The sequence below is a fragment of the Neocloeon triangulifer genome, unplaced genomic scaffold (assembly GCF_031216515.1).
Source record: "Neocloeon triangulifer isolate White Clay Creek 2 clone unplaced genomic scaffold, ASM3121651v1 ptg000004l, whole genome shotgun sequence".
Classification (NCBI taxonomy): Eukaryota; Metazoa; Arthropoda; class Insecta; order Ephemeroptera; family Baetidae; genus Neocloeon; species Neocloeon triangulifer.
Genome location: NW_026775547.1, coordinates 592,593 through 613,521, shown reverse-complemented (window position 1 = coordinate 613,521; position 20,929 = coordinate 592,593). Strand labels below are relative to the sequence as shown.

At 40.5% G+C, this 20,929-nt stretch overlaps 1 protein-coding gene across 3 annotated transcripts in view; it reads left to right on the top strand.

Moving 5' to 3' along the window:
- The first annotated feature begins 3,030 nt into the window (after positions 1–3,030).
- LOC132193624 (ski oncogene) overlaps positions 3,031–20,929 on the top strand; it is a 101,804-nt gene continuing 83,905 nt past the window's right edge. For 2 of the 3 annotated variants that reach the window (XM_059614403.1, XM_059614401.1), the window contains exon 1: positions 3,039–4,167. In XM_059614403.1, the coding sequence (XP_059470386.1) occupies positions 3,247–4,167 (921 nt within the window). In that variant the 5' untranslated portion in view covers positions 3,039–3,246. Of the gene's footprint in view, positions 4,168–20,929 lie in introns of all 3 variants that reach the window. The other variant, XM_059614402.1, reaches the window with a different exon arrangement.

Genomic DNA, 20,929 nt, shown 5'->3' with positions numbered 1-20,929 from the left:
TAAACTAGAAATATTTGTGTAGCTCAAAGTTTCTGAAAATTTTCAAATAAAGACCCCTTTTCCATCGCGGTGAGCCTTATACACACTAAATTATTTTTGTTTTTCAATTTATTTTATAATACCATCAATATTTTAAATTGTATATTCTTATAATATTTTTTGAAATGTTGCGAGTTTTAAAGCTCAATAAAGTACATATACATTTTTTTTTTTTTTTCAATTCTTTAAGGAAAAGCAATAATGTATAACGGTGAAAGTGGTGAATAATTTTTTTCCTAATTTTTCAAGCTGAATATTATCTCAGAGCTGATGCTGATATGAGCTACAACAAGTTATTCTCGCCTGTTTTACATATTTTTTATAGTTGTTGCAACTCTTCAATTATTCTGAAACACCGCAATAGTAAATGAGCTAAAATTAGATTTTTTTTTCGAGGCTGCTGTCGTAATCATAATTTTAATCATGTTCGGTTTAAATGTACGCATAATTAATTAAGCTTATGTAAGCTTTAGAAAAATGACACGAATACTGCTTCGAGGGAGAATGAAGAGTCGTTTGCTGTTTTATTTTTGCTGAGCGGCTAACAACTCTCCCTCTCCATACATAAATAAGGCGGCGCTTTTCTCTGTTTACATAATACATTATTTTATGTACTTATGTTTCCATCCAAGTTTGATGCACCAGGACACAATAATGATACCCGCACGACGTTATTTATGTAACTGCGCCGCTGCCATCAACAAACTCGAAGAAACCCTTCATTACGCATCGTTATCGGGAGAAAAATGGACGCCAATAAACAGGGTGAGTGCTCATTATGAGCCTGCGTCGTTAAAATAACGTAAATTGATCCTGTGCCATTAAAGACTGCCGGAGCTTGTTTGTGTCTGATATTATATTATATACACTGGCGAAATGCGGCACGAGGCAGAAAAGTAAAATGGAAAATATCGGAAAATACTGCAAGCCTCATTTTAATTATTCATGCACGATTATTCTCATTTTAAATGTTATATTCCACTTAAGATTTAAAAGCGTGTTCTAAAGAAATTAATTACTATTAATAATCAATAATAATAGTATTAGATAATATTTTATATTTATTGTTTAATATAAAAGAACAAATATTATTTTTATTTATAATCATGAATCCTGATGTTTATGTAATTCATTAATAAGAAACACTAATTAGTAAGTCAACTAATCGCATTTATTTCTTGAAATTTCGTTCCAACACGCGAGATATTATTTTGAAACAAACCGGACCAAAAAATTAAGAATAACCTTTTCTGCTCATTTTTCCAATATTATTTTTTTCGTATGACTAGAGTAGAATAAATAATAATGAAATTAAATATTTTTGGTGTTATATTAATACAAATGGGGATATGCGCAACTCGAATAACAAAACACTTCAATTGCAACAAAAAACATATTTTGCTGTAGAATTTCACAATCGAGGGTTGATTCATGGTGATTTGAATTTAAAATCGGCTTTTACTCGATGGGTTTTATAAAAATTTATTTAGTAATTTTTTTTTTAAATTCATATAAAAAATTTTGTGTTAAAAATTGTTTTGTGCAAAAATGAAACATTTAAATAATTTCTTCACGAAAAATTGTTAATTTGTAAGACAAATATTTTTATAAAACTGATCGTTGTACTCATTTTTGTCAAAATAATTTCACAGCTCATGAATTATGGCTGAGCCCGCAGCCGAAACATGTAGAGCAGGATATTGTTTTTCTGAAACAATAAACAACTCATAAAAACCCATCGAGGAAAAGCCGATTTTAAATTCAAATCACCATGAAAATACTTTTAGTTTAAATTAAATAATGGGAATGGGGCACTAGTAACGTATTCTGCACTTCATTATCTGTCATTTGAGAAAATTTCAAGTTCCTATAGGTGTAACAGGGGAATGAAGATTTTTTTTTTAATTCCTTGAGAAGTACAATACATTAACTTTTAAATCTATATAATCAACTGAAATATATATCTTGTCTCATTGTATATTTAAATATTTCTAAATTGATCTCATTATTATAATTATTATTTTCTTTTTCTTTCTTTTTGGGTCAGACCAAGGCAAAGTGTCTTTTCGGCCTGTGCCCTTATTGAGCTTGCGGAAGGCAAGCTCCAATCTTAAATTATTTGGGTATTTTTTTTTTAATCTTTATTATCATCAATTAATCATCATTTATTAATTCGACACGAGATTTGTCGGTCGAAACGTTGACGAGTCTTGATGGTTTTGTTGGTAGATGCTATTGGAAAGAGAGGATTAACATGGAGTTATTAATTATTATTTCGTAATAACAATAAGAAAAGCCAATAATAATAATATAAAATGAAATTTGCTTGTTACCGCTTGTTATGGGAAAAATATCAATTAAAAATTGTTAAAAATTTCCTTTAATTTACTCTGCTCTTTTACCGCCCCAATTTATTCATCAATAATGTCTCCATTATAATTTTGTTTCGGTAAATTTTTTTTTTAGTTTAAATAATTATCAGCCGAGCCTCATGAATTTTAATTTTTTTTTTATATAATTAATTGCATTTATTTCCATCTGTAACATCAGCCGAACTAGGTGGCTAGTAGGCCAGAACGAAACGCGAGACTAAACAAACAGAATGGGATTTTTAAAAGGCAGCCGGGGAATTATAAAACGCGGACTGTAAAAAAAGAACAAAGCGCGTCTAGAGGTGGTGATAGACAGGTGCATCTCGGTGGACAGAGAGAGCGCGAGCCGCTGGCGGCCTCTGGTTGCAGTCGGGAATCGAATTCGGAATTTTTATGATCGCGACTCGCGCGAGAGAGAAGAGAATCTGCGTAGTCTATGAAGCGGCGAGCGCCCCACCACGGCCGGCACGGCTGCTGCTTTATCGGCTATTTTGACGGCAGCAAGGCCACGGCTGGCGGCGCGCGAGGGGAAGGGAGCCGTCGGGCGCCCCCTCCGCTCCAGACACCGAGCCGCCCGCCCTCCACGTCTCTCGTCTCGCCGCCTGGCGATGGCTGAATACGGCGGCCGCGGATTTTGCGCAGAAGCCGTGAGGGGGTGCGGCCGCCGATCGCTCGTCGCCGCCGCCGCCGCCGAGCAGCCGGCAGACATGTTGAGCGCGGCGCACAGACAACACGTGCCGGTGATGAAGTGCGTAGTATAGAAAGGAGCCAGAGGAGTGTAGAAGAAGGAGTTGAGGTGATTTTAACACTGAACGAGAGAACAATTGATCGCAGGATGATGGAGACGGTGGTGAACGGCGGCGGCGGCGGCGCCGCCGGCCTCGACAAGCAGCAGCACCACCGCATGTACAGCCCGCACCTGAAGAAGGTGCTCAAGACGTACCAGCTGACGGCGCAGCGCAGCCTGAAGGGCCCGGCCGGCGTGTCGGGCGAGACGGCCAAGGAGGCCTGCAAGGCGGCGGCGGCGACGGCGGCCGAGGACCAGGAGCCGCCGGCGGCGCCGGCGGCGCCGAAACAGCAACACCCGCCCGTGTTCTACACGCAGGACCGGGCGCGGAACTCGGAGTTGCAGGAGACGGTGCTCAGGGGCGCCAACATCTCGTGCTTCAACGTGGGGGGCGAGCTGCGGCTGTGTCTGCCGCAGGTGTTCAACTACGTGCTGAACGGTTTCCAGCCGCCGGACATCTACCAGCAGTGCGACGAGCTGCACATCCACTGCAACCGCTGCTCGCCCGAGCAGCTGGACGTGTTGAAGGGTTGCAAGAAGCTGCCCGAGACGGCCGTGTCGTGCGGCCTCATCACGCAGACGGACGCCGAGCGGCTGTGCGGCGCCCTGCTCAACTCGGCCAACGCCAGGTCGGCGCTGCCCTGCAAGCCGTCGGCGGCCCTCAGGGTGTACCACGAGTGCTTCGGCAAGTGCCACGGCCTGCTGACGCCGTCGCTCTTCGCCCACGACGAGTCCGAGTGCGTCGAGTGCTGTGAGTGCCAGCGCATGTACAGCCCGCAGGACTTCGTCACCCACGTGCACTCGGACCTCGAGAACAGCACGTGCCATTGGGGCTTCGACTCGGCCAAGTGGCGGGCCTACCTGCTGCTCGACGAGGACCAGGACAATTTCAAGGAGCGCAAGGACGTGCTCGTCCAGCTCAAGCAACGACGCGTCGTCAAGTACGACAAGCCGCACAAGCGCAAACAGGTAGGCATGACTTTTAAATTATAATCACGAAAAAAGCCCACAAGTTCATTATAATATTTGATATAAAGTTGATTCATTAGTTTTAGATTTTGATTAGAAAACTATTAAGAAAAATGGATGAAAAAATAATTAAATCTCAAAGAAAGTATAAAGTTGCTAAAATAGTTTAATTTCCATTGATTTTGTTGAGGCAGATTTTAATTAAAATATTACTTAAAAATTTTATGTCAAAATCAATGCTAAATTTTCAATTTTTAAGAATTCGGTACTTAATTAAGCAATAAATTATCATCACAAAACACTCTGGCTGATTTCAGCAGAGATTCGTTAAAATCTCTCTCATCTCTTCGTTTCCATTCAGAATTTCTTCCCGACTCAGGGTGGGTTCTGACGGGGGAGGTTTTTTTTTCTTTCTTCCTTTCTCTCGCCAACCTCCCACAGGGAGCAGGTGGATCGACCGCCGGTTTTTGTTATTTTAATGCTGGCGTCTGCGTCGCGTTACTTTTGTGTTTTTATACCTGAGGGAGCGACGTTGTAAATCCCTGAAGGGCTTTGCACACAAGGTCGGGGACGCGGCGACGAACAATAGACCCTGAGAGAGAGAAAAAGAGTAGCCGAGACGTATCAGCAGGTTGAGAGGAAAAAAAAGAGTCGACAAATATGAATCTGCACTAAAATTCTAAATCTATAGCGCAAGATAAATAAAAATGCAAGTTTTACAGCCCGAAATTATTTATTCAGTCCAAAGCAAGAAGTAAAATAAATAAAAATTGAAAGGAAAGAATTTTTTCAGGAGAGCATTTGTTTTAAAATGAAGATAACTATTATTTTGCTAGTGATTTGAATGGAATTTTTATATGTATTTTTTTAATCATTAAGTCCTTTCGGAAAATTCAGAAATTCTGGATCGTCAGGCGTAATAAGGAGCTTTAAATTGTAAAGAAAATCTGAGAAGAAAAAATTTGGAAAAGTTAAAAAACAGGTCCAAGCGGAGGAAGCAAAAAAAATTTATATCTTGTAATGATCTTGTAGTAACTTATTTTCAATTATATCAATGGAAACTTTTGAATATTAAGTTTACATTTAAATTCTGAAAAAGTCTGAAAGTTTGGATTGAATTGTAATTATAATTTTTTGTTTTATGTTGCAGTTAAAATGATTGAAAATTGAAACAAACCATTTAGAAATAAGAGCAGGAAAATATTTTGAATTATTCAATATTTTTTGGTAAAATTAGTTTTCTTTTCTTTTAACTTATTTAATTTTTATAATTAAATTTTACATTCAAAAATCAAATAGATTGATTTATTATTAATATTTTGAATATTTTAAAGGGTTGGTCTATCTTCAAAACTAACAATCCTTTTTTATTCCAACAAACTGAGCGTTCACTGCAGACTTTGAAAGTATTGATCGAAAGCCGCCGTGCTGCTCTCTCGCCAGCCAAGTTATATATTTTAGCCGCGGCTCTCTCACTCTATCGCCCGCGAGTTCACAATGTATGCGTGCCCCGTAGTGAATTATCCAAGGTCAAGGTCTCCAGAGGCGGCAAACAAAATATTTTCTGCCGATGGCCCGCCAGCCGCTCGCGCAAATTTCCGCTCCTCCTCCACGCCGTTTTAATTCGCCGCCGCGAGCCGAAATTCGCGGACGTTCGAACTATTTAATTGTCTCGCCTGTTATACGAACGAGAGAAATTTGTGGAATTTTTGTTCCTCTTTGGAAATTTTGAATAATCGTAAAAAATTAAAATATGCAATTTTCACAAAAATCTCAAATGGCAAAAAATAGAAATCGCAGATAAAAATTTTGAACAAAAAATAGAATTGCAAATAAATTCATCCATTTTATGAAATATAAATTTGTTTTTGTTTTTTCAAATATTATTCTTGTGACTTTTTTCACCATATTATTTTCATTTGATAACAAAAAGAGATAAAGAAAAAGTGAAAAAATATTTATTCAGGCGCCGGACAAAAACAAATTGAATTGTTAATTGGTTTTGTGCGGCGGTCGTGCGGCCGCGTGATAAGAGTGGCTGTCAAAATTTTTTATTGACTCGACGCCCGCCAAGTGTGGGGAGCAATGACACCGACACACTTATTATAAATCTCCTGTCGTACGTACTCGCCGCGACACACATGCATGCATGAATATTTGCATGCGACAAGAGAAATTTATATGAATCGGTCTGACTCGCGAGACAGACGAGTACAAATATAATATTTTGGCGCATGACTCGGGCGAATCAATTCCAAACGGGAAATAATGTGACACATTATGCAAATTAGCCGCATATATTTTCAAAAAAAAGAACGCTGACAGAGGACTGAAAATTGGTCTGTCGGACACAATAAATGTGTCGCATTTTCGCTTGACAGGCCCAAAAGCCGCATTTCATTTTTTATTTATAAATTCCATAAAAAAGGAAAAAAATTTCTCTGGTTATTTAAATTTTAACGTGCTCACAAATGTGAATTTATACTGGTTTTTACTTCATTTTTACATGCTCATGAGATATATCTTGTTTAATAATAATTTTTGATATATTAATTTATATTTTAAATTCTATTAAAAAAAATACATTTAATTTTATCAAACCTTCAATTTCGAAGAAAAATAAATACTGTGCCCTAGAAAATAATTTGTTTCAAGTGACTCGCATATATTTATGTTTGACACTAAATTTTTGTAATATTTATTTGATTTTGTAAAAAAAATATGGACAAAAAGTTAGAAATGCATTAAATTGTAATGTGTGATTTGATGAAAATTGACGCGCAGAATATAAGGAGCAGCTATATTAAAAATGATTAAAATGAGGGCCTGTCGCTCCCATTCATTCAGAGAAATGCGTCTTTTGAAAGGAATAATATAAAAACGAGCACACGTTCAGCACTGCTGCTGTTTGATATCAATGAAAAAAATTCGGCGGACAAAGCGAAATCAGTGGCACGTCTCCTGCTTTTGTGCCGACGTGAGAACAGCGTCGCGGTCAAAGGGGTGACTGGCAAAGGTCAGCTCCCCGCCAATAAAGGCCACCACCAGGGGAAGAAGCGGCTTTTCATTTAGATATTTACACGGCAGGCAGCACGATGAATAAATAAAAGAGTTTCATTAAATTTGCTCGATCATGCGAAAAGTCTTCTTCACAAATGCAGCGTGTTGGATTTCATTGTGTGCGCTGCTGTTTGTGTGCGTATTTGCTCGGAACCCTCACCAGACTGGCTGTCAGGGCATTTCACTCTAATCAACTTAATGAGCTTCTCAAAAACGTGCTCGCCGCGTTTTATTATATATTTGTGCAGAAGAAGAAACAACCCAATAAAAAGTAATATGCAATCGTTGAGATGTTCTTAAAAAAAAGGGTTCTGAATGCATTTTTTTCTTTTGTATATAGGGTCGTGGGGCTTTTGTCCCGCTGCAATTATGTGCAACTGAGTGAAAAATTCTCGCAGCGAGCGAATTCTTTCTTTCATTCTTTCTCTCTCTCTAAAAACCGCCACTCGCCACTTGGCTGTCAAGCTTCTATTTCAAGTATTATTTTTTCTTGCTTCCCTTTGCGTTGCTGCTGCAATCAAAACAAATAATAAGGAATGCCATGGTTTGTTTTGCGGCCAGTTGGCTTTTATTGTGATCTTTGCATTTTGGCAAATGTACTCTGCAAATAACGAGGACGCCCTCGATTTTCTCTCTCTCTCTTGATTTCGATGGCGCCGAGAGAGCCAAAAGCCTCTTTTTATTTTGTTTTGCGCACGAGATTAAATATGTGAATGATCCGTTATCGCGTCAGTTTTTTTACTGCCGCACAAAACGCGCACTTGGCGATTGACCTTGGCGCAGATTAATTCGGGGAATTATCGCAATTCGTTATCGTTAACGAGATCTTCTGCAGAAGCGAGAATCGGAGAATTGAATAAACCGGTCTGCTATATATTAAATTGATTTTTTTTTATTTGCAAGAGCTGTATTTAAATTGGGCTCATCAAAGGTTTCGGAATGTTCAAAAATAAATAAGTAAACAGCCAATTATTTCATCCATAAAACAAAATAAAATTTGTAACGAAATAACTAATTTTTCAGCTCTTAATTCTTAAATTATATTAATTATGGACTTTGGGAGGAGCGTCAATGTTATTAAATTTGAAAAAAATTGTTTTTTAATTACTAGAGAGAATAAAAAATATTAAAATTAGTTACTCTTTAATTAAACTCTATAATTAAAAATTTCAATTCCTATTTTAAAATGTAAAAGCTACCGTAAAAGTTTTGCTAATTAATTTTTAACCTTTGTTCAATAAATATTGTAAACTTTTCCTTCTCAAAATTCATATTTGTCAACTACAATTTTGAGAATTGCATGTGTTTTGCCGAAAAATGTAATCTTTTTATTTTTTTCAAACGCGCTCATTGGCTAATTACGTCATTTAATCAAGCAGCAAATCTCGCGAAGCACGTAAATGCCCCGCAGCACATGCAAAATGGGTACGGCACACGCGACCGCGCATACGATATATATCGGAAGAGCGATCCAAACTGCTGCGCAAAATGCAAACGACACCGCTGAGGCTGCCCATTTACTTTCCGCTTTTCAGAGCGAAATTTATTCTGCAAAAGCGCGCAAAATACGTGCCACGTGCAGTGTTGTTTTCTCCGTCGGCGACTCCAATTAACGTGAGAGGGAGGTATGAAAATGTTCTCACTTGAATAATAAAATATAAAAAGAAGGAAAAAAAATCCTGAGAGGGGAGACAAGAAAATGACGAAGAACCCCTCAGAAGGAAGAAGAGGCGCGAAACAAAAAACGCCGAAAAATACGAGATGATGAAAAATTTCATATTTTTCCTCTCTTTGAGACTTTTGAGAGAGAGCAAAAGTATATAATATTCTCGACTTTTGCGTTGTTGAAGGCGTTTCTCGAACGCATATTACCCAAGCGACTCGTGTCGTTTTAATTACACAGCAGCGACGACGACGAGCCAAGGCATGCAGAGTGCATTGTGTGTGCGCGTCGTGTGTAATTATCATTATTGCGCCCAGCGAAATAATGCAATCGCGCGCGCCATGAATTTATTTTGCAGCCTCTCTGTAGTGTCACCTCTTCTCTGTCTCTCGCGAGCACACCCTCTTTTATATATATACGCTCGGAATTAATTGCACTGCAAGTCAGCCAGGCATTTTTAATTTATTTCTGCTGCCCGGCCTTTGTGCCGAGCGCGCTGATGATGAGAGCCTGCCCAATTAATTTGACGAGAGAAAGAGCCGCCTCCGCGCGCTCTCATCCTGCCCTGCTGCTGCACGTGGGTGCGGATACATACAGAAAGTAATAAAAAATTTAATGAGAGGGTGATATATGGCGAGAGCCGGTTCTTAATTTGGTATTTTGATAATCCGCTTTGCAAGTGGCTCCGAAAAGCCCTCTCGTTGTGGAAATGTGACATTTGCACGAAATGACTTTTTGGACCGCAGCGTCGACGCCCCGCTGCGGTGGATTTTTGACATTTTAATGAGGGCGAAATGGAAAAGAAATTTGCGTCTAGGGGGTGTATTTAGAGTCGCGGTTTACGACGAGCTTGACATCTTTTAATTTTTGAAGATTACGACACTTTTACAGCCAATTGCGGGCCAAAATTTGTTCTATTTTATGCGCTCGCGAGGAGATAAAAAGTTGCACGATTTTTTAAGTAATAAAAAACTGTGCTCTTAAATGAGCCCTAAAATTAAAAAAAAGAGAGAAAGAGGAGAGAAAACTGCCCCTTTGAAATGTGTAAGAAGTGCTTTCTACTTGATGCCTTAATAAATTTCATCTCTGGGAAAATTTATTGCTCTTGAAGTTTTTCTTTCGGAATATAAAAATCTAAGTTTTACTCTTGAGCTCTTTATGAACAAAAAATAATTAAAATATACAAAGTGGAATAATCATCAAATCACGTTGATGATGATGCTGATATTATGCAAAGTCAAAAAAATATTAAATAATTCAAATAAAAATTTAATTTAGATTTATATAAAAAATTTAAATATTTTGAATTGATTGAACATACTAAAATTTTTTAAATAATAAAAATTTAAAAAAAATTAAAGCAACTGAAAAAGCTGAATGTGTCCTAAATTATTCTCTTGACAATTCCGTTATTCCTTCATACATATTTTCTGTAATTAATGAACTCAGGCATAAAAGTACTGTTGTGCAATTTTTTTTTCAATCTTTTTATAAAACGTTTTCAACACTTCTCTCCTCGACGACAGAGAACATAAAAACCCTGCAGTAATATAAGTTAATTTATGCCCGCGAGTTAATGGACGCTCTTCATATTTCATTCCAGCGGCAGAGTTGTTTTGCGCTATTAAATCGTTTGGCTGGAGATGAAACAACTCCGCTGTGCTCCCATTGCAAAATTCGATGTATAAATAACCTCTCGCGCGAAAACGGCACGTCGCCTTCCAGTCTGCAGCAGCGCGAACAATAAGCATTAAAGTTGATTTGTCGAAGCTCATTAGCAATTACGTACACGCGGTATAAATGCAAGGGGCGAGACTGACAGTCATAACACTCGGCAATATACGACGGGCGAGAATGAGTGGTTTGTTTCGCAATCTAAAGAGCAGCGCGCGGTTAGAAAAATGCGCGGACGGTCGTTATTTTATGGCCGGGAAACGCCCAACTCCGCTTTTTCGTCTCATCTTGCATTAAGCGTGCGAGCAGGAAAAGGGATAAATTGGTTCGTTAGGCAGGAAAAAGGATGTGTAAATTTTTCTTCTTCTTTCCACGCTGCAGACTCTCTCGAGTGAAGAATTTCTGTGAAAGCCGACGTGGTTTAGTAACACATTCCTCCGAAAACCCTCAAAGCCCCGTGTGTTGTGTCTGATTCAAATTAGGAAATGGAGCTTTTACGGTTTTTTCAGGAATACCCGATAGCGTAAAAATTCTGGGAATGACTATTAAACCACTTGACATGCGAGTAAAGCATCGTTTTTAGGCTTTTTAATGCACAATTATTGCCTATTTCGGCAGAAATTATTGTTTCAAATTTTCCCTAAAGAGGAGCTAGGATTTTTATTAGCTTCATAAAGACACAAAGGGTGAATCATATGTTTTATAGCATTTTTATTGAGGTCTAAAAGCAGCAGAATATTATGAAGTCATTTTTGCTGTTATTTATTTTATTATATTAAAAATTCCAAAATTAAGTATGAGATAATGCAAGAAAAGTATTACTCGGAAGAATTAACGGAGAAATAAAAATGTTTGAATGGGTGGAGCCCTAAAATCTTAATAAGGGACTCTGCAAATTATGGTTCGCCCACTTTTGCTATTTTATGGAGGAAAAATTCTATTTTATTTCAAAACATTTTGTAAATTCCTGCGTGACTGTGCAATGATTTCTGTGGGTGTGCGAAAATCTTAAGAGCTGCTCATCGCAATCGATTTGTACCAGACAGTCTTAAGATAAGCGCAAACCATAAAAAAGTCTATCAACTCTTTCAACAACAACACGAATTCGTGGGGTACGAATCCAAATTACGAAACTTTCTTGGTGTCGCGATTAAAGCGCGCAAGACCGTCGTCGGTGCGAAAACACTCGAGAGCCGCAGATGCCAATCAAGCCAAGCACTCGAGAGAACAGAATTAACGCGCAGCCTAGAAGGAGGACGTGTTCTTTTTTTGTGCCAACAGCAGCCGCGCGCAGACACAATATACCTGCCTGGGTGCGCTTTTAATCCCGGTCGAATGCACGGCCAAGCCAGATAAGATAAAATGCAAGAGCCAGCGTGTATTAAATAATAATAATAGCACAAGGGGAAAGATAATTTTGCGCCTTTTTTATCTTTCCTGCGTGCAGTCTCGACGGCGAAAATATCATGCCGTGGCCTCGCAGCTGTTGATGATCAGACAAAAAAACTCGAGAGGCCAAATCATCATAAAATAATTAAAATGAAATAATCAGAGTATTAATTTGGTTAAAAGTTTGCATAAAAGTAAAAAAATTATAAGAGTTATTTTCAAATTTTAATTAAATGCATTTGAAGAATTTGTTACATAAAATAATATAATAAAATTTCAAGATCATTAAAGAATGATGAAATGGGAAAAGTGATTTTTTTAGTTTTTTTAAATTTAATTATTAATCAAATTAACAGATGCAACTCCATTTATAACAGTTTGTTATTTAAATTAATGATTTATTTATAAATATTTAATTAAAGAATAGAAGCTGAAATGAAGAACCGAATCAACCAAAGCTGAAGAGGTATTTTCGATCTCTAAAGTTGAAGTAAAATTTTGCTTGTTTGTTGGTACGGTTTTTTTTTTATAAAATAAGTAGTCTTGTGATAATTGGAGGAAAAACAATTTTTTTGTTTGTAATTTTGGTGCGTTTATTTTAATTTAAATTCAGAAACATTTTTCCCAGCTCGTTTATAAACACTCTGGGCTTTCGTCATGTTGAACGCATTTTTGAGCTTTTTATTCTGTCGTTTTACTTGCCATTTTACAAGCTTGGAGCGCACTTTGGGAAAAATTCCTCCAGCGCCACACTCTCGCCGCAACCGAGTTTAAAGCGCTCACAGCTAGTTCTGCATCATTATTTTATATTGTCGTGCGATTTGGTGCCGCGTGCAAAGTGGCTGTCCGGACGGAGATGCCGTTGACGGTTCATTCAGGCGGGCGCGCATCATCATATATACGTTGGCGCGCGAGAGCTCTGAATTGGTGGCTCAATAAGCGCGTAATAACGCCCCACCATAAATGTCAAGTACACGGCGCGGCGAAGCGGCGTTTTATGGATCACATGCCGCCGCCGCCGCCGGTCCACTCGGCGAATTTGCATAATGTGCTGGCTGAGTACTATTACACATCCTCGCACCACTCGACGCGGATCGGAGAAAGAGAGCGACTGGTCCTTTTAATAATCATCGCATAATGGGCCTCCAAACACTTGCTGACGCAACTCCCCTTTCGAAAACCGGAGCAGAAAAATTTAATTGCGAGAGTATATTTTTTTTTATATTTATATAGAGAAGAAAAACCTCTCTCTTTTCAGTCTCCTTTCAAGTATGAAGATTTTCGGCGTCCCCACGGGACTCAATTACTCTCTGGGCGGGCGGAATATCTCGCGTCTCTTTTTCTTGAATGGGGTCAACGAACGAACGAACGAGCATTGGGTCATGTGCGTGGAGTGCGCGCGACAATAATTGGAGAGGGGTGTATGGAGATGCTCAAGGAGGGTCGCGCCAGGATCGGCGCCAGACGTGCCACCCCCGCTCGGATGCTGCGATCAATGGGTAGAGTGTCGATTTTTCATTGCCACGTTCAGGCTTTATTGTCTCGCGAGCGGCGCCGGGGGTGTGTAATTTATTCCATGGCTCTTGTTGGGCCTGATTGGAAATGAATTTCGGTGCGTGTAATTTGTGCGTCTTTCCAAACCCCAGGCTATGGAAGCAGAGAAGAGGCTTTTATTGTTTCCAGAGCGTGGAATTAACGACCGGCGCTTTTTAATTAGCCTTTGCGCGAGTGTAACCTTTGTAGTAGTTAGGGAGGACAATGAGGGTCACAGCTCGTAAATTTCACAACATTTAAAAGAAAAATTTAGCGCGAATATTGTATAGTAAAATTGCCAGCCGAAATTGAAATAAAAGAGGCTGGAATAATTTATGTGAAAAGTTTTTTTTTCGTAAAAAAATTAAGTAAATTAAATAATTTCTATGATAAATTTGTCTTTTCGCAGCTTTTTTAATTAAAAATTTTTAAAATTTTCCATATTACTTATGAACATCCCTTTTAACTGATGAATATTTCTTGATGACGATATAAAAATTTAAGCATTCATTTAGTTATCATCTGCACGTTTATATAGAAGGGAAGTAGGTCAAAAAGGAAATGAAATAACGTTGGTGCGCGGCGATAAGAAGCTTCCTTTGGTCGGTCGGTTCCGTTCATAGCTGCCGAGTTACCCGCTGAAATTTCGCCAATACCAATCAATACCCAATAAGCGGAAAAGTCCTCTTTTGTTTGAACTTTCGCTGCGCCCAAGAGAACTAATAATAGGAACGAGTACGCGAATAAAAGCAAGAGCGCGGCCTCTGCTCTCTCCTGCAGCAGCCGCCCCCACCACCGACGCAACTCTGAACTTCAATGAACTTGCACACCCCCGGCTCGCGGCTCTGCGGCTGGGGTACGCACGCAAATCCTCCCCAATCGGCCCCAAATCCATTTTCAAACAAAACCGTGTCGATTCCCTTTTAAGAAAAACGTCAGACAAAAAAAGAGGTGTATTGATCGAGTTCTGCAAATTCTAGTTTTCTTTTGTACCAGCAAAATTGGAACTGGTTTGATTTTTTTTATAATTTTTGTTTGTCAAGTGAAATCTTATAAAAATTGTATCCTTTCCAAATTTGAGGAATCAATTGAAAATTTTGTTAATCACTTTATTTTAATTCTTTCAAAATTTTCAAAGTATATTTTGGTTTAATTTAGTTAATTTCAGCAATAATTTTAAATTACTTTGGTAATTTAGTCAAATTTACAATTTTTGAACCTCAAATTTGTTAGATTTTGTACTTTTTAACCCAAGTTTTAAAGTCTCACGTGCATCATGAACTTTGCGCCAATTAGCCTGATCCTTTCGCTTTTCTAGGCCAGCGATTCCTCCGTCCGGGGGTGGTTGGGTGGGTTTACAAAAGGCAGCCCGAGCGTGCGTCAAACGACGGTCTCGTTTGGAGGCGCGTGATTTCGCTCCGGAGCGAGTCACCGTGGCCGCGCCGTGGCCGCAGGCGCCAAGACCCAGAAATCGATTGCCGTCTCGTCGGGCGGGCGTCGGAGGTGCGGGGCGGCGGTGGTGCTCACCCTCGATCCATACCATCCCTCTCTTTCGTCGCGCCCGTCCCGTCAGTGGTCGTAGAACCACTTTCGTCCCCCCTCCGCCCTCCGGCCGCCCCCAGGGAGACGTGCTATGCGTCTGGCGCTGCAACCCCCGCGCGCCCGCGCGCCCGCCGTACCCTGCTCGATATTATTATGTGCAACGTTCGGGCAGCACGTGCAGTTGATACTGCACAAATGACCTCGTTTTTCAGCAACAGTCGATAAACGAGAGCAGAACCGCCCCCGTTCACTCTCTCGTTCGCTCGCAGTCGGAATGTGTGAGCCGCGCAATTTGCACATTTCCGCCGGCGTTGCATGTTCGGGCAAACTGCCGCCCTCAGCAGCAGCACGGCGTTTTTTTTTCGTTATTGGCCTTTCGCTTGCTCGCGTGACCCCTGCATGCACCACTTTCCTTTGCGGGGTGGTGGTTTTTTTTTTTGCCCGCAGAGCGCTGGCCAAATTTGCCAAAGTGAAAAACTGAAAGGTCAGCATGAAACGAAAGTTTTGACCGCTGCTAAGTAAATATAGGACGGAAAAGTTTGTATTTTTCTATTTGGTGTATAAAAAAAGACAGAAAAATGGTTGAATTTAAAATACATTTTTTAGTCTCATTGTCAAAAGCTGAAAGGGAATGTTTTATTTGATTTAAATGGAATTAATATTAAATGAAATTAAAATTCAATCAATTTGCTAAAATTGAAACAAAATGAAATAAAAGTGTTTATTTCTTAATTTACTTAATTTCTATTGTTTTTTCGTCTTTTTTTTTTGTATATTTTTATTATTTAGACAAAATTAATGTTAAAATGAAAAATTCCGAATCATCATTTCTTTTAAGCTGACATTTAATTCAGTTGGCAATGGTATGCCGTTAATTATAAAATATATTTCACTCCTTCAATATCAGACAGGACACATTACATTTAATGAAGCATGAATCGAAGGTTTGATAAGCTCAAAGTTGAGACGACTTTCCCGGGCGCAAAAATGTTTTCAATTTCCCACTCTGCCCTTTTGTCCTTACACTTTAAAGGAGCAGCAACTTTCCAGAACCCTTGCACTTTCGGTTTTTAATAAAACATAAATTTGGCGGAGAGAGAGCGAGAGTTTCTTGGTCGGCCGGCGAGAATTAAAGCTCCTTGCGAGGAGGACCGTCAAATTTATGACCATCATCAGCCGGCGCATTATTATACGCAGCGGAAAATAGCGCAGCGACGGCAGAAAATGAAAAAGATAAATTCAATTTCGGACCAACACGTTTTCGCCCCAATATAATATACGGATACTTTTCTCGCAGCTTCCATCTCAACCCTATAATATTTCTTTATCGGGAAAAACACGCCGAGTGAGATAACTTTCATGCGCGCCGGCCTCTCCGAATTGATTTACTGGGTGAGCCCTTTTCATGCGCCGTGCAATATCTGGAGCGAAAGATCATTTTGCAAGAATCGGACCAAAACCGTCAGAGAGAAACAGAAGACGGCATTCCGAAAGATCGGCTTTTCCTCCAGTCGAATTTATTGCCCCGCAGCGCAGCATAAAGAAAAAGACACGGAAAATAAATGTCGTCGACGGCGCAGTGCACGCTGGAAACGGAAACAGTTTGCGATAAAAGTGCACGAGTAGGAAAGGAAGTTTTAAAAGAAAGGGAAAATACCATAAAAGTAGCGAGAGAGAAGAAAATCGCGCGCACAAAGACGGCCGAGAGACGGCGGCACATAAATTCCGATGGCTCCCTGTGTTTGCCTAGCCATCCGGGAGTCGGTCGACAGTAATAATCATAATAATATAACCGACTGATATATATTTTTATCCACACAAAAGCGCACGGCTCTGCTGGAAGAGAAAAGTAAATGGAGTAAAAAGGGGCGCCTTTTTATGCGGCCAAGTCTCCTTTTTTTTGCAATGTTTTCCGAGCAGCGTCAGCTCGATAATATGCGCCTGATAACGAGAACCGGTCTTTGTGCGGCTTGAAAATGTGGAAAAGTTGCAAATTTTGTGCGCTGCACGAAAACGAGCCGAATATAATGTTTGCGTGATGCATTACCGGGGCTTCCTCCCTCTCGGGGACTGGATTAGAGTTGAACGGGCTCCGAATGGCCTAATTTGCATTTGACGGGTCCGCCGAAATTAGTAAATAATTATTTCGGCCCTTCTGGATGCACTATACACTTTGCTAACGCAATTATTCAAAGCGAGAAGAAGGCCCGTGGAAATGATCATTTAATTATGCACGCGGCGGCGGCGACGGCAGCTTGCTGCGTATCATGATGGCGAGTCTTCCTAATTAGCTTTGAAAGCGAGCGGCTGACCCCGGCAGAGGCAAAGCAGGTTCTAATGGACGACGACTTGATTTACTTTGTTCTTAATTTATATTCCCCCTTTTTTTTGCCACAACCTGATGATGCAAAATAAGTCCCATAGCCGGAATTTCAAGCAGGTTTTCCGCCCCATCTCAACACTGGTGGGTTTTTTCTGGTGAAAAATTACATATATATAAAATTCAAAACTTTTTGTGATTAATTAATGGACGCTGAAATATTTCTAAAAGCTTTATATTTTTTTTTTAATTGGAAAACTTTTTCGCAAATGTCACAGGAAAAACATCTAAAAATATGTCAACAAGAGAGATTTTCCTTTACTTCCCTTTTTTATGTTGGAATTTTCCTCTCGTCGCATTCGTAAAAACACGGATCAATATACAAATGTTCCTGTAAGTGCGAATTCGGTTTGTTGATTTTTCTCTTCAAGAAGCTTTTTTTGAAGAGCATTTAAACGCCTGTCTCGAGTTGAAAAAGCGTTTCCATTAGAGGGAATTTCGTACTTAAAAAATCAATACGTGTCTGCATGTGGAGATAGAGAGGAAAAAGGGCCCCATCAAAATCCAGCAACTCCTGTGGCGGCTAATCCAATTTCGCTTCACGGCTCCCCGAATATATTTCCCTCGGCGAATAAAAATTCCGCTCTCGCGAATTAAGCGTCAGAGCCAAGACGTACGCAAATCTTATTTCGCCGGCAGCGCAGACAGGTCCCCCCTGCAAGTCGGAAATTAAACGTTCATTAAGCCGCGCGAAAAAAAAGTGTATAAAAAATAATGACCGAAAATGCAAATTTTTTGGCACCGGGCGCGATCTCATTTGGCAGGGCGGAAAGAAAAAGCGGATAAATTCCGGCAGGGATTAAATTCGATTACCATCTTTTTCGCACCGCGCCGCGTGTATATTTTTATATATATATTTTCACGTATTGGCTTTCTGGCTGGCGCGAGGGAGAGCGCCCGCCTGCCATGATAAAGAAAGGGCAGGCAGAATGAGCACCACTGCAATGCGGCGCAGTATAACTGAAAAGGCGGTCGAGCCACGAGCCAGCCAGCGCGCAGTCTGACCTCGCCCGCCCGCCAGCCTCTCATGAATGCATGTGGGGCCGTTTGTGACCCTGCGCTTGTCTTCTTGGTCTGTCTGCTGCATGCACTCGCGGTATAATCAACCCCCTTTGATGACCCACCCTCTTATTCCGCGTGCACGCACCGACGACCGAGACCAGCAGCGGCGGCACTTGAAGAACAAAGGAGGAATCTCTGCTCACTTCTGGTCCGGCCATTGTGTGCGGTTGGTGACCCGCCTCGCCGAAATTGCCCCCAAATTGAATGAATTAAGTGGTCCGAGCTAGGGTGCAGCGTCTAGTTGGGGAGGATTTGATTTTTCTTGCCAAGTGAGGGAGGAGACGACTCGCTCGCTCTGTCTCTCTCTGTATTTTGAGCAGTTGCTGATTTTCCGCCGCTTCCGATTTCCTGCCTCGGGATTTGCATGGTTGCGCTTCCTGATAAGGTGCGGGATTCAATCGGGATTTTCGGCGTTGTCATTTCGGAGGGTTGCCGCCGGCATAAGTGTGTAGCAATATAAGGGTGCGGGGAAATCTTGACAAGTCCATGCTCTGCGCCGCTGCCAATCTTCTAAATTATTGGGACGTTTATGGACTGCTGGCTGAATGAAGTAGTCGAATATAAGAAGTGCTTTTTCCAAAACCAGTGGGGCTTATCTCGGAAAGTCGAAGAAACGTGGAATTTTCGAATGGGCCCATTTGTTGGAAAGGGATAAGAAAACCACCACGTCTCGGTATTTATATGAAAACCGCTTTCGGAATGAGATGAGATTTTATCAAAAAATGTTTGAAATTGACAAAATAGGAAATATATTCTCACTTTATTGATTTTTTATATAGGAAATAAAAATATTAAGTGAAGATAACCCTAAATTTGAGTAAATTTTAAATAAAATCAAAAGCGTTAAATTAGAATGAAAACATTTGGTTTTGGTTGAAATGCAGCCAAAATTTATTTTAGAATTTGAATATTTCTGCTGCAACACAAACAGATGTATCAAATCAAGCTCGTTAATTATTTTGGAAACGCTTTTGCTGTTTCAGCTTCAAAGTCAAAATTACTCTCTGCCGTCGGCTTTGACATATTTTCACAATAAAATATCGCAAAAAGGCGTCGCTCGCTTGCTCTTTTGGTATCCTCGAAGGACACCCGAGAGTCAAAACTCGGCTCTCATCTCAGCGGCGCGCGCGCCTGCTGCAGACAGATTGAAAATGTAAACTGTGACAGCTATTTTTCGCTTCCATTTCGCCACTCTCTCTCGAAAGTGTGGAAAAATGGCTCAATCCGAGCAACGTGTGTGCGCAGAGAAAGAATCGGTGACGGCTGCTTCAGAGATGAGTCTGCAGCTGAGAGACGCGCCGGCTTGTCAAAACGTCAGTCAAATAAGGATTAGAGCCGCCTGCCAAAAACTGTAATTTTGTAGCAGCTTTTTATATATAAATATTCCCCTGGCGCTCTCTCGCAGATCGTTTGAATTGCAAAAGCTCGCTCGATTTAAATTGCCTACATTATTATTAGATGCTGCGGTAAACCCGCGCCTATCAAAAACCGGGGCCCATCGGTATATGTAATATGTATCTGGAGCCTTTTGCAAATGTTTCGCGCAGATGACGCACCATTATAATGGCTCACCACACTCTCTACCCCGTAAAATAATAATTGCCGTGCTCGCGTATGAATAATTAAATCTCTCCCTTTCTTTGTTCCGCGACCGGCTGTTGTATTATGCGTTCGGAATGATTATATTCTGGGTAAACACGCGGCATTGCATATCAAAACCGAAACCAAAGTTCGGTCGGTCCGAAGGGGCGCCGCGTATCAAAAGCTGGAAATTGTGGCTTTTGCGGCCAAGAGACGATTTTATTTCCCGGCGACGATGAAATTGAAATTATGCGCCGGAGGCGGGAAGCGTCACCGACTGCGAGGAGCGCAAATATACTCTTGGGCCGGAGTAATCTTTGCAGCGTCGTAAAACGCTGCGGCTGCTTATTCAGGGGGATAATAAATTCACCCTGCCGCGCGTTGGGGCAAAAAAGACCTGGGCTGCGAAATTACGTCATCCGCGTGTGCAGCGGGACGTGCAGTCGTTTAATAATTCATGCGTCGGTAATTTGCTCCGAGCCAAGGTTCTTTGAATTTTCCAAACGGAATATTAGATATGGGCCGCGCCGAGAGAGGAACTGATTTGAATTTTGCCACGGCTAGAAGTAATTCCGTCGGCAGATTAGGCCGATGCAGCTGTACAGGAGGAAGGTCGTAAAGTTTGTTATCAGCCGCTGCTGCGAGAGATAAAAATGGCTAAAATTTCTGAAAAGCTGCGCAGGGGCTTCTCCGACAAGAGAGAGAAGAGAAGAGAGCTGCGTCATTTGCCATTCGTCTCAAGAGGTGCTGACGAGCACTCACGATGAGTTTGAAGAAGAGTGCGAGGCGCGAGCTAGAAAGTTCGGTTTGGAAGTGGATCAAAATTCCATCTAAAAATTAATGGAGTTTTGCTTTTTGATAAATTAGAATTCAAAATA